The following is an 18,277-nucleotide window of genomic DNA, read 5'->3' as shown; positions in this document are numbered from 1 at the left end:
ACGCCTCAATACCCGAATACGCAATTTTAAACATTGATCCTAACCATGTCTTACATGAAACAACTAAAGCCATCGTGACAGCAAAGGAAATGAGGATTTTCATGTCAGCAAAAGCAAGCATATCAAGCATTTTTAGGTTAGTTGGCAAAATAAAGATAAAGATTTTGTCCCCAAACAATCACCATTGCAATAAGATGTAACTCCTTACATGAGGGAAGATGAATAATTGACTGGACGTTAAAAATATTCTATGAAGATGTCAAATGATATACCAAGAGGCAAGAATGGAAAATGATCATATGATTCAGTCTACTAAAGGTGCAATTCAGTGCTCCATATTAACTTTCTTCATTCTTATGACCATGGTTTAAAATTGCGCAATATGAGGCCCGCCTTTGCGCAATTCCAGTTAAAAATGCCTCAATGCTTATGCCTCGAGTTTTTTTTATGAGGCTTGCGCCTCAACTTGGTTGAGGCCCGCCTCGCCTCACTGGCATGAGGCTTACACCTCAGGCTATATATATTAAAACTTACATAAATCTTGAAGTAAACGCCCGACATTGGACTCTATAGGAGAAGAGGAAGGGGAGAGAGCAGTTCATCATAATGATGATTCAAATGAAGAACCCTTTAGTGATGACAGTGCTGATGACTTATGAGTTCTTATGTGATATGTCATTGATATTTATTTTTTGAAATTGGAATTATATGTTAATGAAAAGAATACTGAGATTTGGGAAAGATATAATTTTGAGTTGAACTATATTTCATGTTGTCTTATTATTGGGATATTTTTATTTCACTTCATGTTGTCTTATTATTGGGATGTTTTTATTTCACTTCATATTTTATGTTTTTTTATGTTTTATATTATTCACTCATTAGTATATAAAAATTTATCATTTTATGTTTACGCAATCTTTTGATTTTGAGGCTTACGCCTCAAAACACCTTGAGGCTTACGCCTCACCTCACGAATAAAAATCGCCTCAATACCCAAATACGCAATTTTAAACATTGCTTAGGACCTTACTCTACAACAAAGATCAAGTTCTGTGCAGACATAAATTGTACTATAGGATCCATAAAGAATGCGGCAACCTCAATAGTTTGAGTGCAACTCAAACTGCTGATACTCCCATTTCAAAACGCTTCTTTTAGCTGATCATAAGACACTAAAAATCTGCTTCCAGGAAATGAAACTAACCACAACTAGCATATACATCCTTTCTCATGCAAGAAACTCTATCACCTGTGTTTGGAGTGTTTCCCCTAGTATTTCTTTGTGATATAAGTGATTTAAAATTAAAATATTTTAAATTGAAATTAATTATTCAGTTAATTAATTTTAATTAAATAATTTCTTTTAAAGATTTATTATTATTCATTTATTTCAGAAAATTGAACTTATCTCATCCTATTTATTCCTTGTTTATTATTTAAATGTTGTTAGTTTCCTAACTCTTGTTAATTCCTATTTTCCTAAGTGGAATGGCAGGGGCTAAAAAAAAGTGAGGGCTTCAATGCTTGTGTTTGGGTCTGAGAGCAAGGGTTTACAAGAAAGAGCTAAGGCTTTGCGATGCTAGGTTTCTTGAGCGAGGGAGAGAGAAGAAATGGGGAGCTAAAATCGATGGATTTTTGTGTGTGAAGAAGATGAACCCTTCTTATTCCTCTCTAGCTTATTCTTCTTCTCCAAGAAAGACAATCGTACGTGATTGTCGGTTGAAAGCCGGGTTTGTGCCATAAGAACTTATTCTTTTGCAATATTAAGCTTATATGCTGGAAATGCAGGTATATTTCTCCTATTTAGATTAGAAAGATAGGTGTCTTGCTTGGTTGCTCTCAATTTGGGTGTTTCGTTCCCTGTTACCCAATTTTTATGTTTTCTTTTCTTGTGATTAAAAGTCTCTTGTTGTTCTTCTTACACAGATCTGTTTAGATCAACGCTGTTTAGATCTTGTTGGTAGAATTGATTGGGGTTTTTAGCATATATTTCTAATGGCTATTACAAAGATCTATTTAGATCTTTTTGGTGAAATTATTTATTGTTTTAAGCAAATTTTATAGTTTGGTTCAGCCGAGTGAAAGTTGTTGTTGGAAAGTTCGAGCAAATTCTATATATACCAGTTTTATATCCATTTTGTCCACATATTTGAATAAAAAAATGATGAACAAGGTTGCCCATGGATGCAGAGTTCGTAAGAACTCAAACCACATAAATTCTTTGTGTTCTTGTTTTTCATTTCTTTACAAATGTTATTTTAGAATTTATTTTTTCATGTTTGTGAAAACAGTATATCTTAACTAACTACTTTGCCTCTGAAATTCAATTTGGTAAAAATTCAATTTGCAAATAAAATTTAAAAATATGATCAAGCAATAAAAGCAAAGAAAGGTTATGAGATTGAATTTATTACCCTCAACAAATTGGTATCAGAGCTATTTGTTTTAAAGATTATTTGCAAAAATGAGTGTTACAAAATTTGATATAGAGAAATTTGAAAAAAAGAATTATTTCAATTTGTAGAAAATGAAACTTGACACAATATTAATTCAACAAGGTGTTAAAAAAGCTTTGTTACCTGCATCAGACTTGCATCTATTAATGTTCGATCAAGAAAAGAATAATATATAGAAAACGACCTTTAGTTCTATCATCTTGTGCTTAGCATATCAGGTTTTGAAAAATGTATCTCAAGTAAAAACTGTATCTGAATTGTGGAAAAAATTGGAAGAATTGTATAGACGGAGAACTATTCCTAATAGAATTTATTTGAAAGAAAATTATTTTTCCTATAAGATGGATGATACAAAATCCATTAATGATAATTTAGATGAATTCAATAAGCTCATCCTAAATCTTGAAAGCCTTGAGGTTAAGATAGAGGATGAAGATTACGTTATTATTTTTTAAATTCTTTGCCAAAATATTTAAAGAATTTTAAGGAAACCATGAAAAATGGAAGAGAAATTATAACAGTAGATGAAATCCAAAATGCTCTTTCCTCTAAAATTTTGGACAAGAAAACTTTTGAAAAAAATCATTATGGAGAAGGGTTACATGTTCAGAGTATAAAAGAGGGAATAGTTCCAAGAAATGGAAGTCTAAAATTAGAAGAAAGTTAGCTTCTAGAAAGTCTATAAAAGTGTTAAGTGTTGGCAGTGCAATAAAATTGGTCACATTAGAAAATTTTATCCTGAAAAGTTTTCAAAAGATAAATCTTAATCTTAAAGGGATGCAGCAATTGTTGGAGAATTTTTGATAGTGTTGATGTTCCTAATATTAGTAATCATAAGAATTCTATGGAATGGATTCTTGATTCAAGGTACACTTATCATATGAGTCCAATCAGAGAGTGGTTCTCTAATTATCAAAATTTAAATGGGGGAAGGTTATACTTGAAAACAACAAAGCTTGTAATTATTGATATAGGATCTATTGTTATTAAGATGCATGATGGTCTGGTAAGAATTCTCAATGATGTAATACATGTTTCGAATTTTTTTTTTTTTTTTAAATGATTTCCATTAGGACTTTAGACGACTCAGGGTATGTTTTTAGATTTGAGAGAGCTTTGTTGAGAATTTCAAAAGGAGCTCATGTAATTATAAAAGGCTTAAAATAGAATGAGCTTTATGTGTTATAGGGCGCTACTGTGGTGGGTGAAACTTATATGTTTGGATAAAACTAAATTGTGGCATCAGAGATTAGGACATTTAAGTGACAGAGATTTTATTAAATTACAGAAACAGGGCTTGTTTGACAATGATTCAATTGCAAAGATTGATTCTTATGAATCTTATATTATTGGTAAATCTCACATGCTCAGTTTCATATTGCTAGCACAAAAATTAGAGGGAGTTCTTGATTATATTCATTCAAATTTATGGGGTCCTAACAGAGTTTCTAATCATGATGGAAACCAATATTTTCTATCATTTATTGATGATTATTCTAGAAAGGTTTTGATTTTCTTGTTAAAATCAAAAGATCGAAACTTTTTTCTAAATTTCAAGAAAGGAAATCATTAGTTGAGAATCAGAAGAACAAAAAACTCAATTTTAAGAACTGATAATAGGTTAAAATTTTGTAATTAAAACTTTAACAAGTTTTATTATGATTCTGACATTGTTAGAAATAAGACCATTAGTCATACTCAGCAAAATAGACTTGTAGAAAGAATGAATAAAACTCTATTGAATAGACCCAGATGTTTGCTTTATAATTCTAGTTTGTCTGAATTCTTTTGGGGTGAAGTTATTTCAACTAAATGTTATTTAGTAAACAGAATACCTTCTAGTGCTATTGATTTTAAAAGTTCTTAGGAATTATGGACAGAAAAATAACCTAGTTTGACACATTTAAAAGTTTTTGGTTATAACACTTACTCTCATCAAAACAAAGGAAAGTTGAAACCTAGATCAAAATATGTGTTTATAAGTTATCCCTCAGGTGTCAAAGGTTATAGATTATAGGATCTGAGTTCTCCTGGTGTTAAGATCATGATTAGCATAGATGTTATTTTCAATGAGGATAGATTATATATTTCTGAGTCAGAAAATAAAATTAAATCAGTCAGTTCAGTTGAAAATACAAATTCCAATAGGGACAACTATGAGTTTGAGGTAGATCCACCTGTTTACACTAAGAATTTTGAAAATCCACAACAATCTAGTGTTCCAAAATCAGAAGCAAGAGAATAGCAGTGATTATTTACTTTCACGTGATAAGGAATCAAAAGATTGACTCATGTAAATGGATTTATAAAATCAAAGAAGGAAACACTAAAAATGAACCAAATCAATACATGACTAGATTGGTCGTCAGGGATACACTTAAAAGAAAGGTATTGACTATACTGAAATTTCTCTCCTATTGTTAAGCATACATCAATTTGAATATTGATGGGGTTAGTGGCCTTCTTTAATTGGGAATTAGAACAGCTAGATGTTAAGATAACTTTCTTGCATGGTGAACTAGAAGAGAATATCTTAATGGCTCAACCAGAGGATTTTGTCTTAAAGAATAAGGAAAAACAAGTTTGTCTTTTTAAGAAATCTTTATATGGATTAAAATAATATCCAAGGCAATGGTACAAACGGTTTGATACATTCATGCAGAATATAGGTTTTGAAAAAAAGCAGTTAAGATGGATGTTTTTATTTCAGTACTTTGCTAGATGGTAATTTGATTTGTTTACTAATTTATGTGGGTGTATGTTGTTGGCCTGTAAGAATAGGTTGATAATTCAGAAGCTTAAACATATTCCTAAATATAAATTTGATATGAAGGACTTAAGGTGAAGCTAAGAAAATTCTCTGAATGGAAATCTTAGGAGAACACAAAAATGACGATTGTAATTATCTCAGAAGAGTTATCTTAAAAAATGTTCTTACAAGATTTTCAATGACAAATTCTAAAGCAGTTAGTTTGACTCTTGGGAATCAGTTTAAACTAATTGCAGCTCAGTATCCAAATTCATATGAAGACAAAGAAAAGATGCAAAAAATTCCTTATGATGTGAGTATGTGACATTGGGTCTCTTATATATGTTATGATTTATTTTAGGCCAGATATTGTTTTCTTTATTAGTGTATTGAGCATATTTATATCTAATCCAAGATTAGAACATTAGGAGGCAATTAGATGTTTACTAAGGTATATTCAAAGAACTCTAGATATGGGTATACATTTTAGATCAGGTGTTGATGTTGTTGATGTTACAAGATATTTTAACTCAGATTTTGCAGGTGATTTGGATAGAAGAAGATCTACTACAGGTTATGTGTTATTGATTTGTGGTGGTCCAGTCAATTGGAAATCTCACTTGTAGTCAATTGTAACTTTATCTTCAACAAAAAACATAGTATATTATAATGATAGAGGCAATGACAGAATCAATATGGTTACAGAGTTTGCTCAATGAACTTGGTATTTTTCACAATGTCATTATAGTTTTTACAAATAGTCGGAATACATTGCATTTGTTTAAAAATTCAATTTTTCATGAAAGAACAAAGCATGTGAATGTATGTTATCATTTCATTCATGATTTAATAAATTCAGGTGTAGTAAAGATTACTAAAATCTCAACAGATGGCAATCCTGTAGACATGACTACTAAGGTAGTTCCTCTTAGCAAATTTAGACATTGTCTAAGTTTACTAAACATGTGTAAGTAAAGTTTGAATTCTTTTATGCTTAAAAGTTTGGGTAAACTCATTATGTTTTATTCTTTTATTTTCATTTTTAATCAAGGTGCACAATATACCAATCTATAGAGGGTAAATGGAAAAAATATATTCAACCACCTAACCTTTATCAGCTTTTAGCTTGATCATAGTTTTAAATTTTATTTGCAAATTGAACTTTTACCAAATTGAATTGCAATGGCAAAACAGTAAGCTGAGACTTACTGTTTTCACAAACATGAAAAAACAAATTACAAAAACATTTATGAAGAAATAAAAAACAAGAACACAAAGAATTTATGTGGTTCAAGTTCTTACAAACTCTGCATCCACGAGACAAACTCATTCATCATCCTTTTATTCAAAATATGTGGACAAAACGAATACAAGATTTGAATATATAGAATTTGCTCAAACTTTCCAATAGCAGCCTTCACTCGGCTGAACCATACTATAAAACTTGTTTAAAATAGTAAATAACTCCACCACAAAGATTTAAACAGATCTTTACAATAGCCACAAGAAACACATGCTAATAACCCCAATCAATTCGACCAATAAGATATAAACAGATCTTTATAAGAAGAATGGTAGGAGACTTCCGATCACATGAAAAGAAAATAGAAAAATTGGATAACTGGAAACGAAACACCCAAACCGAAAGCAGCAGAGCAAGGCACCTATCTTTCTAATATAAATAAGAGAAATATACTTGCATTTCCCGCATATAGCTTAAAATTGCAAAGGAATAAGTTTTTACGGCACAAACCCGACTTCCAAGTGACAATCACATACGATTGTCTTTCTCGGAGAAGAAAAACAAGCTAGAGAAGAACAAAAAAGGTTCACCTTCTTCACACGCACAGAAATCCTCCGATTTCATCTCCTCATTTCTTCTCCCTCGCACACAAGAAATGCAATGAAAGTTTGTTAGGGATGTTAAGCCCTTATGAACTAACTCAAGGCTAACCAAGAGGAGTGAGTGAATTGATATTTTTAAAAAATCTTTCAATCAAACTCAAAACACAAACCAAGTTCACCACAACGAAAATCAAAGTGCGGAAAATAAATGCGAAAAACAGTAGTGTTGCGGGCTAGAAAATACGCGGCGATAGAGATTTAATTCTGCGTCTTAACGTTGTACAGATAACTAGCTCACACACAGAGAACACAAGATTTTTACGTGGAAAACCCTTAAAAAAGGGGAAAAACCACGGGGCCTAGCCCAGTTGAAATAAATCCAATAGACTTTGAGTCAGTTACAAAGAACTGAATCCCCTCTAAGGGCGATCAGATTTACAATCAGTAACTATTTGATAGGAATCGAGTGTTAGGCTTGATGTCGCTTTGAAGTTCGGGTGTTGATAATCCGGGCTTGAGCAGGACGTCAGGCCTTCAGCAGGACGTCGGGCCTTGAGCAAAACGTCTGGTCTTCAACAGGACGTCGGGTCTGAATGTCGGGCCTTAAGCAGGACGTCGGGTCTGAATGTCGGGCCTTAAGGCGGTGGTCCGGCGAGGTTCCTGTGGTGGCCCGGCTGTGGTCCGGCGGTGCTCCTGCGGTGGTCCGGCAGTGGTCCGGCGGCCGTCGAGGAGGAGCTTCTTCCTTCTCTTCTTCCTTCTCTTCTTCCTTCTCTTCTCTTCTTCTCTGTCTTGCTTGGATCCCCTCTCATGAGAAATGAAGGCTCTATTTATAGATTTTCTGGAGTGGCATGGCCCATAAATAGGCGTGAGATCAGGGGCGAATAGGGAGTGGTTGAATGGACAGCCGGTATTGAATCCTACGATCAAGTACCGTTCGTTGGTCATTTGAGGGCCTTAGTGATGTCGGAATTCAGTGATCTTGGGCTCGTTGGATTCGTCTCGTCAAGCCGTTCGATTCGAGTATAAGCTCGTCAAAATCGGAGTCTGTTTGGTAACTCAAATTGTGGTTTGAACCTTCCAACAGCGCTTCGGGTCTATGATATGGACCCATTTGGGCTCGGATTGGGTCGAACTTGGTGTCGTTGGGTTCGTATTTCCGAGACGCTCAGTTTGACTAAGTTTGCTGAAATCGGAATTGAGATGGTCTCTGAATTAATTTTAGAAGTTTCCAACTCAATTTTGCATCGAGATTCGTGCCCGATCAAGATAATTTTTTGATGATGTATCAAGTAGTAAAGAACATATAGATTTATAGTGGTTTGGTCAACTTGACCTACATCCACACCCCGGAGGCGCCCTCCGGGTATTGCACTAAACTCAGTGTCTCTCCTTTTTCTCCCACAGCAAGGTGGAGAAGCATTTACAAAACCTCATTTCCACCGACACCGATGAGGCAGAGAACCCGACTTCTTTTGCTTCCTCCTGAAGCAGGCAGAAAACCTTGATCGATTGCTGAAGTAGACCTCCCTTGAACCCCAAATGACAAGAGATGTCGATCAGAGAAGACAACTTGGAACCTTGCTTGGAGCAAACTTAGTGAAACCCCATGGGTGATCTAAGAAAGCTTATATATAAAAGCTTCAGAATAGCTCTTAATTGCAACAAACCGACATTATCGTCCAGGACAATATGGAGATCGTCCTGTACGATCAGTGCAATTTTAGCTCAATCAACCTGGATGATGTAGGATGATAAGAAGAGATTTGTTCATATCGTCCTGGACGATATAATATCAGCCTGTACGATCAGTTCAAATCGTTGAATATCGTCAAGATAATTGCACTGAAAAGATGTCAGGACAATTGAAAAATAGCTTGATCGTTCAGGCCAATCTCACGATCGTCCCGGACGATTAGTTCAAATCCGTGAAAATCGTTCAGAACATCACCCTGAATAGAAGCTGTCCGATATGTGATCGTCCAGGAATAACTAAGATTTTTTGAACTGATCGTCCCAAACGATCTTGGGATCGTCCAGGACGATGTGATCGTATCAACCAAGCCTTCATTGCTTTCATTAATTATCAGATTAATTTAGGAATAATTGTGTTGCATCGTCCAGGACGATGTCCTGGACGATATCCAAAAATAAATAATACATAAATAGATTTGGCGGCTGATTCTTTCTGATTTGAGTATATTATTCTGGCCAATACAAATATTGTCCATGACAATGAGCTTAATGACGGCTGCCTTAACAAGGATGTCCTAATTAGAGTTTCTGTTTTTAACCGATCATCCAAGACGATATTTGGATCGTCTTGGACGATGTCCTCAAAATAGAGAACTCTAAATCAGACAAAAAAATTCCCCCAAGTGTGTGTGTGCAAGGTTACTTAGCATCAGGAACTACATCGTTTACAATAGACTCAAGAAAGGAAAAAGTTTACAAACTGACTCAGTCCTAGTCTACTCAATCTTAAGCTGGTTCAAATTGCAGTCTTGATCCTGTGGACCTGAAAAGTCAGTAGGCAAGGCAGTCGTAGAGAAACAGAAGTGTTTGCTATCATCAAAATTCTATTTCTGGAAATCATATACGCAACATGCAAACCGCCAAGTTCTAGCCCTTTCTTGCAAACCCTTGCTCTCACACCCAAACAGTACCGAAGCCCTCTCTTCTTTTTAGCCCCCGTCGCTCCTCTTAGAAGTTAACAATCTTTAAATAATAAGAAAAAAATAAATGATAGGATGAGATAAGTCCAATTTTCAGAAATAAAAGAATAGTAATAAATCTTTAAAAGAAATACTTTAATTAAAATTATTTAATTTTAAATCGCTTATATCACTTTGCAGTGAACAAAAGCGGTAGAAATTAGCATCTTATATGAAGATATTTCATCACTTATATCGCTGGGCTTGTGATTCTACAAGCAAAAGAAGAATGTTAGAAACTTTTTTCTCTCCACATTTATTAAATCTTTTCATGGCCTTTTCCCTAAAAGTTAAAGTGCTTCAGTGAAGGGACTCAGCTCTAATTGGCTGAAATTTAACTTTTCTGAGTACATTTCATTACCATCAAGCTTAGCCGCATCAAGTCTTAAGAATAGAGCAACGAGTAAAAAAGATTTCCATAATAACATAAAAATACCATTTAGATGATTGACATTTAAGCTCCAGTTTTCATAATATTAAAAAAAATTGAGTAACTCACAAGGTTAGAGCAATAACAGCTGCAGGCACATTCAGCAGGAACATCTTAAAGTAATCAACAGTTAAGTCACTGTAGACCTACAATAGAAAGATAAAATATTATAGACAAAATGTAGGGCCATAATTGCAATATCTCGTATGATTAAGTATGTCTAAAACCTGTCATACTAAGATCGATTGATGATAATAATCAAGAAAGCATTAATTATAAGATTATTAATGAGAAAATAAATTGCTCCATTTTTTTGTAGGGGGTAAGTTCCAATAAGTATAGTTCATATTCAATGAATGGCAGTTATTCAATATGAGAAGATAGAAATAAAGTCTTTTTCTTTCTTTCTTTCTTTCTTTTTTTAAGAATTTGAGCTAGGCCAATCATATTAAAAGTAGAAAAGATCTGCATACAGGAAGCTTAATAAAGACAATGAAAAAACAAACCAAAATGAACCAAAAGCATTTTACAGCCTGGTGAAACTGCCTCCAACCCTGGACTAGCACTAAAGTAACCAAAGCTCAATCAAATTAGACCCATAAAGTCATCTAGAGCACAGAGCCAAAACAAACTCAAATGAAGCAACCAAAGGGCTAGATCCCACCACTGTTGGATGAGCGCTTTGCTGATGGACCCCCAAGACTAACAATTTATGTTCTACCAAACTTAAAGTGCAATTGAATCTCACTAACAACTGAGGACCAAGACTAAGATCATCTGTCAAACAACCTAGCATTCGTGTGGTAGGAAAAGCAGAGCCTGATAAAATTTGTATGAAATGATTAAGTGAAGTGGATAGATGTGATCTAATGAACAAAGGATGCAATGTCGGGTAATTCTACAATGCATGCGCCAAAAGAAGAAGGTAGAACTAGTACAAGGTCAACAAATACAGATATTTATCAAGGCCATAAGGGAAGTCCTACAAAGAGAGTACAGAAGATCACATTGAATCCCTCTTGCTGCAAGAATTTCTGTGATCGTTAGCTTCTTGATGCAAAGAAAGTTTCTTAAACCAAACAATCATCCACTAAAAAAATTGGTGAAGGATCTTACCGTCAACCCAAAGGTTAAACTAGAGGTAAAAAAGGATGAAACACTTCATAAAATGTAGTCCAATTTGTCTTTTAGGAGGGCCTCGTTTTTTTTATTTTATTTTATTTTTTTTTTAGACTTCTAAGTAGGCAAGGCAAAGTATATAATGAGACCACAAATGCCCAAAATTACATGCGCATCAAGGAGTCCCAAAAAGCCCATCCCTATTATAACCTTGTAGGCAAGCCTCCAGATGAAAAAGTGGGATGATGTTAGCCCATTTCTCACTCAAGAGAAAGAAATCAGCTTTAGAAAATCAACTAAAGACCTCCCCCTAAAGAACTAGTCAAGAAGAGCTTAGCAACAACAATCTTGACTCTCTTAAAAAAGAAAAAGATTCACCATATGATGGCCTTGAGGAGTTGTAGTGGCCCCACCTAGAAAAAACATTGCAATTCTAACCCAAGAATAGAAGGTAGAACTAATCCAAGAGCGACTGGCATAGGTTACGCATAATGGCTTAAGAAGAAAGAAAAAGGTAAATTAAACGAAATGATCTTAGCCACAATCCCAAGAAGGTAACAAAAAGGAGAGGGTTTATAATGGATGCAAAGAAGACAATTAAGCACTTTTCATGCTTTTTAGAAATTTAGGCTTCGTTTGGGACAACTTTTGACCACTGCTTTTTAACTACTTTCAAAAATTTTGTATGCTAAAAAGCTGCATCAAAAAGAAAGAAATTCATCCCAAATGAAACCTTAATGGCCTTGTCGAACATGTACAAAGATTTGCACAAGGATAAGAGAGAGAAGATAGTCTCTCCCAATCACAAGATGTTATTTACATAAATTAAGTATAATTATCAGAAAAGGGTGAAGAAGCATAATCCCACCTTCTTGTAAAGGTGGCAAAGATCACCCATAACCAATGTTTAAAATTGTGTAATCGGGTATTGAGGCGTTTTTCGTTCGCGAGGCGTAAGCCTCAAAATCAAAAGATTGCATAAAAAAAATATAAAACATAAAAAGGCACAAGATATGAAGTGAAATCAAAATATCCCAATAATAAGCCTATCACAATTTTGTCACAGGTACTTGCATTTTAGATAAATATATATTTTATCACTTCCTCTTACATCCACCTGAGTGTTATATTTCCATGCTGGATCTTTTCTATGACCTGATGCAGCTTTATCCTTACTTCTGACCATCCTTTATGAGAAGAATATATTAGTGTAATATATCAAACCTCTAAACATAATGCTTCACTTATTCTACATTAAGAAAACTTATACAAAGCATGCACTCATGAAGAAACAGACTAACACTAACAACTATTACTAAAGATGATGAATACAACAATATGCCGAGCAGCCGGGGGTCCAAGGGGGCGCTGCCCCCTGGAGGAGTTAGTAAGTCGTTTGTATGGAAATATACCAAGCAGTATCGAGCATATACCTAGTGGTACCAAGCATTGTTGTACCGAGTGGTACCGAGCATATACTTAGCGATACCGAGCGATATCAAGCGACACTGAGCAGACATACCTATTGTGGAATCTTACTCAGCAGATTATGGAGGTCCTTATGGCAGAACGGACTGATCTTGTATTTCACAATAAGGTGATAGATGGAACCATGAAGAAGAAGAGCTTTCAGCGGTCGGTCGAAGGAGACTCCAGCCCACCTCGGGGTAGAAGAGAACTCCAAGCAACGGGTGACGAGAGAAACTCACGATGGAAGGAAGCCGACGTTGGTCGAATGGAAGGAACTCAGGAAGAGGGGAAAATGTCGCTCTAAGAAGAAACCTAGTTTCGGTTCAGAAATGACCGAAGACTCACGGGGTGGGGGGCCGAACCGAATAGATATATATTATGTTATGATTTTTTTTAATTTTAAGAGGCGGACGCCTCTAAAACATGAGACGAGGTGCACCTCAATGAACTTGAGGTGTATGCCTCAATGCCAGCTCTCATTACGTAGGCTTTGATGCTTAAAAGTTTAAAATTGCGTTGTGGCGTGCCTCTTTTTGCGCAATTTTAAACCATGCCCATAACAATTATAAAGAGGAAGATGTACATCAAATACTCCATACAAATACCATGTGAAGAACCAAAAAAAACCTCCCACAAAATTATTAGTCATACTCAAAAATAGGCATAAATGATACATCCCCCGATACAACATTGCAACTTTTGGAATAACTTCTTCAATTGTTATGCTTCTTTAATATTTGGATTTCCCTATATTATACCCTTTCTTCACAATTCTTCCTCTAATTTCAAATTACAAGACAAAAGAAGAAGAATCTGCTAGGAAGTAGTTACAATTTCCTCGAAATCAGCGAACGACAATAAAAAATTATGTAGAATAACACACCAAAACACTTTTATTGCAAGGTATATGAAATAAAACAGCAAGATACAGTTTGATCTTCAATTGGAGAGGAAGATCCAACTCTCTCAAATCCTAGCAGACAACTAGAGCCCTCACAACCTAAAAAATTCAAATTTCAGCAAACTCAAAAAACAAAGTTGAAATTACCCTATTGTTAGCCTTAAATAAGCTCTCTTAATTCCCTCCAAAAACATCCATCTTTCCCTAAATAATTTCTTCTCATATTAGAATTTAAATTAGATCGCCTGCCCTGAATAATTCTCTCCCAATTATAATTAAAACTTTCCTAAATAATTTCCCCTTGATCCTCTGTTTCCCTAAGTAATTCCCTCTTAGATTTTTGAATTCAAACTAAATGTCTTGCCATAAATAATTCCATTCCAATTGTAATTAAAAGTTTCTTAAATAATTCCCCTTTGATTAAGAACCTTCCTAAAAGCTCCCTATTGATTAGAAAACTTTCTAATTCCTTCTCAATCAAATCGGTCCGTCCATCAATACTCCCCTCCCAAAGTGTCATCTTGTTCTCAAGGTGGATAAGAAAAAACTGATGTTGAAGCACTTGACTGATAGCACTGGACTGCAAAACGGATTGTCGCTGGGTCAAATGGTCACTGCCTCCAGCATCTCCCTTACCAATCTCTATATCTCATCCTTCTGGTGTTTGGGAAAATGGTACAGACAAACACTGATTTGTGAGACTCTTCCTTCAAAATGATAACATACTCGTGTTCACACGAAGGAGACAACCCCTGAAATAGCTGAAATACCTTTCGATGCTGCTGTAGGAGTGGTTGAATCATGTCTGGTGCTTCTATTTTATCTCCATCTTCTTCTCCTTTCAAACTCTGCAGCTCCATCAAAAATCTCACTCCTTCACCCTTTCTCCTCCTTAAAAGTGGCACCAAAGTTGGCATCTCCTCTTATTCCCCCCAAAATTTCACCTTCTAATCTTTGATTGTCCTAAGAGGTGGCTCTTGATGAAACGAGCTCTCTTCGTCAAACTCTTCCTGTCCGATCTTTTTCCCTTTAGATTCGGCCAAGGAAATCTAGTCCAAGTCTTGATTAGGATTAGCAATTGGAATCATTGGTGATCGCATCTCCATGATCTTTCTCATCATCTCATCCAAAATTTCCTTTTCCCTTTGGTTCAGCTCGAGGAATCGTCGGTGAAACCTTTGACCGCGCCTCGATCATCTTCTTCATCATATCCTCCAATTTTCTCAAAGCGGTTCTTAATAGATGAGAGACTTCCTACCACTCCCGAATATTTTTCCTCTATGTCGACCCTAAGTTGTTCCATCTCTCCTTCCAAAGCATCCATCTTATTTGCTATCATTTACGTATCTAGGTTCCAAACCGCAAAAAATTAGCAAATCAAGTCTTCAAATGGCGAAAACCAGCAATACAGGAAGAAAAACACAGCAGAAATCAGCAACGAGGACTTAAATTTTAGCACGGGACACCTTTCTGATACCGATATGATAGAAAGTGGATACAATTTCCTCGAAATCAGCGAACAATAATAAGAGATTAGGAAGAACACACCAAAACTCTTTTTTATTGGTGAGATATATGAAAGAAAATAGCAAGATATAGTTGGATCTTAAATTGGAAAAAAAGATCCGACTCTCTCAAATCCCTACCTAGCGGCCAGAGCCCTCAAAACCTAATAATTCCTTATTTCAGCAAACTCAAAGCATAATCCTGAAATCACCGTACTAATAACGTTAAATAAACTCTCCTAATTCTCTCCTAAATATGCCCTCTTTTCCTAAATAATTCCCTTTCATATTTGAATTCAAATCAAATATCTTGCCCTAAATAACTCCCTCCCAATTATAATTAAAACTTTCCTAAACAATTCTCTGTTGATCCTCTATTTTCCTAAATAATTCTCTTTTAGATATTTGAATTCAAATTAGATATCTTACCATAAATAATTTCCTCCCAATTGTAATTAAAACTTTCCTAAATAAATCCCTTTTGATTAAGAACCTTCCTAAATGTCCCCCTCTTGATTAGGAAACTATCTAATTTCTTCACAATTAAATCAGCCGGTCCATCGGAATCTTCACCCAATTCTCATCTTAGAGTGTCCTTGCTAAAACCTAAGTCATGAATCTCAATGAATTTCAGCTACAGCTATGTGGAGCTATAAAAACTATCGATCTTGATCATACTTCTACACCAACTACTCAAAAGTGATGACAATAAACTCAAGAAATAAAATTTATCATCAAAGTTAATACCAATAGAACTCAAATGATTTGTCATCAAATTGCAATTGTTAAGATGCTTTATCACAGAAGCACCTTCCACATCCTCATAATAAATAATCTTCTCATTATAAATAGTTAAATACCTTGCTTACTATTAATAGCTTCTTGCATATGTCTTAACCGCTTTCATCACTCCAATTGTCCGCAACTACCAACATATTTCTGCCGAAGAGGTCCTAATATTTTTGATGCATAGATGCCGGCGGTCTCTAAAAAGGACAAATGAAGTTTCTTCTAGTACATGTAGACCACAATCTATATCTTTGAACATCCAATTTTTTTCTCTCGAACCCATCAGTTTCTACATTTTCTTCCTCAACGACCATCGCACCCACTTATCCCTTAGAACCTTATGGAGTTATGGCAACCCAAAATACCAATTGCTAGGAAAATAATCGTACAAAAGTAAAAGCAAGAATGAAAAGAAAACTAGATCAAAATCAAAACAAAAGGCATAAAATTTATATGATTTGGCACGACCATCTAGCATGTGCTCATGGCTACACAAAGAAATATTTTCATTATTAAAGCGACAAGCACATCAAATTTTATCATAATAGTTTATATTTTTGAAGAATAATACAGCACCCAGAAGTAAAGATATTTAAATCAAAAAATACCTAAAAAGCTAGACTAGAATTCCTCGTTCACACTAAAGGATTTTCTATCACCACTAAACTTGATATGGTATTACCACACTTGTCTATGGCGCACATGTAATGACATCACCGTGCTTCAATCACATTGAAACAGCTCACTAAAGTTGGAAATAAAAGAGCCAAGCAATCTTTCTCTTTCTTTTCTCTCTTATCTTCCTCTCTCACTATTTATCTTCTTTATTTCCTTCTCTCTATCTTTTTCTTCAAAAATACCAAACCATCTCTTTCTTTCCATGGCAAGAGGGGGAAAATATTTGATGCAATATGCCCCTTAGTTATCCTATTTATAGAAACCTAAGGATGTAGAAATTCACAACAAAAAAGGTGCAATTTTGCGTGAATCTAACCACAATAACAAACTAGTTTAAACCTCTAAATATCCAAACGACCTCTTTTGACTTCGTACGTATCTTTAGAGGGAAAATTGGTCTCCAAAAATTAGTTTCTATTTGTCTATCAAAGAAGAAAATATGGAAACAAACCCACTACAGTGCTTCAACACAAATTTATATGGAAATCCCTCAACCCTACTTATTAGGGGAAGCAAAATGTAATAAGCCTCTTTTCACCAAGTAAACAGAGCCATGCCGTTAACTTCGCACAAAAAGTTCATATATGTATGGAATATTTACGATACACAAGTCAAAAGACATAAAAACACTTTAGAAGCAAATGACGCAATCAGATCTTCCATCAAAGGAAGTTAAAATGCAAAGATGGCAGCTAATTTAAGTAAGTAATAATATTACAAAAAATTTTGTCAAAAAACATGTAGAGAGGAAATGGTTTCTTGTTTGTACCTTTCTGCTTCGGAGACTACAACGTGGTCCTTCTTGTACAATGCGGCTGCCTTGTTGCTAATGTGTGGTCAGAAAAAAGGCGAATTTAGAACATACAAGCTTATATTCACCAATAAAGAAATTCAAGACTTTAGAATCATTATTGGCTAGCTTCCCTACAACATGAAAAAAAATGAGACACGGAAAGGGAACTTCAAAGTGAAGTGTAAGGATAAATATAAAAATGTAGAAGGAACCTGAATAGCTGGTGGTCCCCAATGAAAAAAAAAATTTGATGTATATTTTGAGCCAGTTCAAGGATTCAAAAATGTAATAATAAAATGATCCTTTTCTAGGTAAAGAATTAAGCCACAAGTTCTCTGGGTTAGGAATTGTCCCATCATTGCTCGATAACTACTAGAAGGCATATGAACCATAAAAAAGAAGAGATTATTCTATGCCGACACCAGACACAACTTACCGTCCAAAGGCGAATCAAGTGCAGCCACGTCATCCAGTACCGAGCAGCACTAAGCCGTGGTACCGAGCAGTAACTGAGCCGCGGTACCAAACAGGGAGTGACGTGGCGCATTTTCATTGGGCTCTGAACAGCGTGCACTAACCGCACATAATAATTTCTCATAAAAAATAGTGTCTACGTTTTGTGAGCTGTTTCATTTGACTGGCTGAAAGTAAAGAGGACTGTAACTAATAGAAGACGCACTGGCAACAAGCTTAGTTGTCCAATTTGCTTAAAAGTAGTTTTTGCAGGCCAGCTTATGAAGTTGATCTCCTAAATGATACGTGAACAGTGAGAAAGCATGGCTAGGTTGTAGAGCGATTGCACAGCAGGGTGAAGACCACCCCACTGCA

At 35.1% G+C, this 18,277-nt stretch overlaps 1 protein-coding gene across 3 annotated transcripts in view; it reads right to left on the bottom strand.

Moving 5' to 3' along the window:
- LOC110109104 (PGR5-like protein 1B, chloroplastic) overlaps positions 1 to 18,277 on the bottom strand; it is a 33,149-nt gene that overhangs the window by 13,772 nt on the left and 1,100 nt on the right. For all 3 annotated transcript variants that reach the window (XR_002304535.2, XM_020840018.2, XM_020840016.2), the window contains exons 5-6: positions 17,426 to 17,482; positions 10,264 to 10,340 (exon numbers count right to left, since the gene is read on the bottom strand). Coding sequence is in view for 2 of the 3 variants with exons in the window: in XM_020840018.2 (XP_020695677.1) it covers positions 10,264 to 10,340; positions 17,426 to 17,482 (134 nt within the window). In the remaining variant the exon portion in view is untranslated. The remainder of the gene's footprint in view (positions 1 to 10,263; positions 10,341 to 17,425; positions 17,483 to 18,277) is intronic.

Source organism: Dendrobium catenatum, unplaced genomic scaffold, assembly GCF_001605985.2.
Source record: "Dendrobium catenatum unplaced genomic scaffold, ASM160598v2 fragScaff_scaffold_500, whole genome shotgun sequence".
In the NCBI taxonomy this organism is placed as follows: Eukaryota; Viridiplantae; Streptophyta; class Magnoliopsida; order Asparagales; family Orchidaceae; genus Dendrobium; species Dendrobium catenatum.
This window is presented reverse-complemented; position numbering and strand designations above follow the sequence as displayed.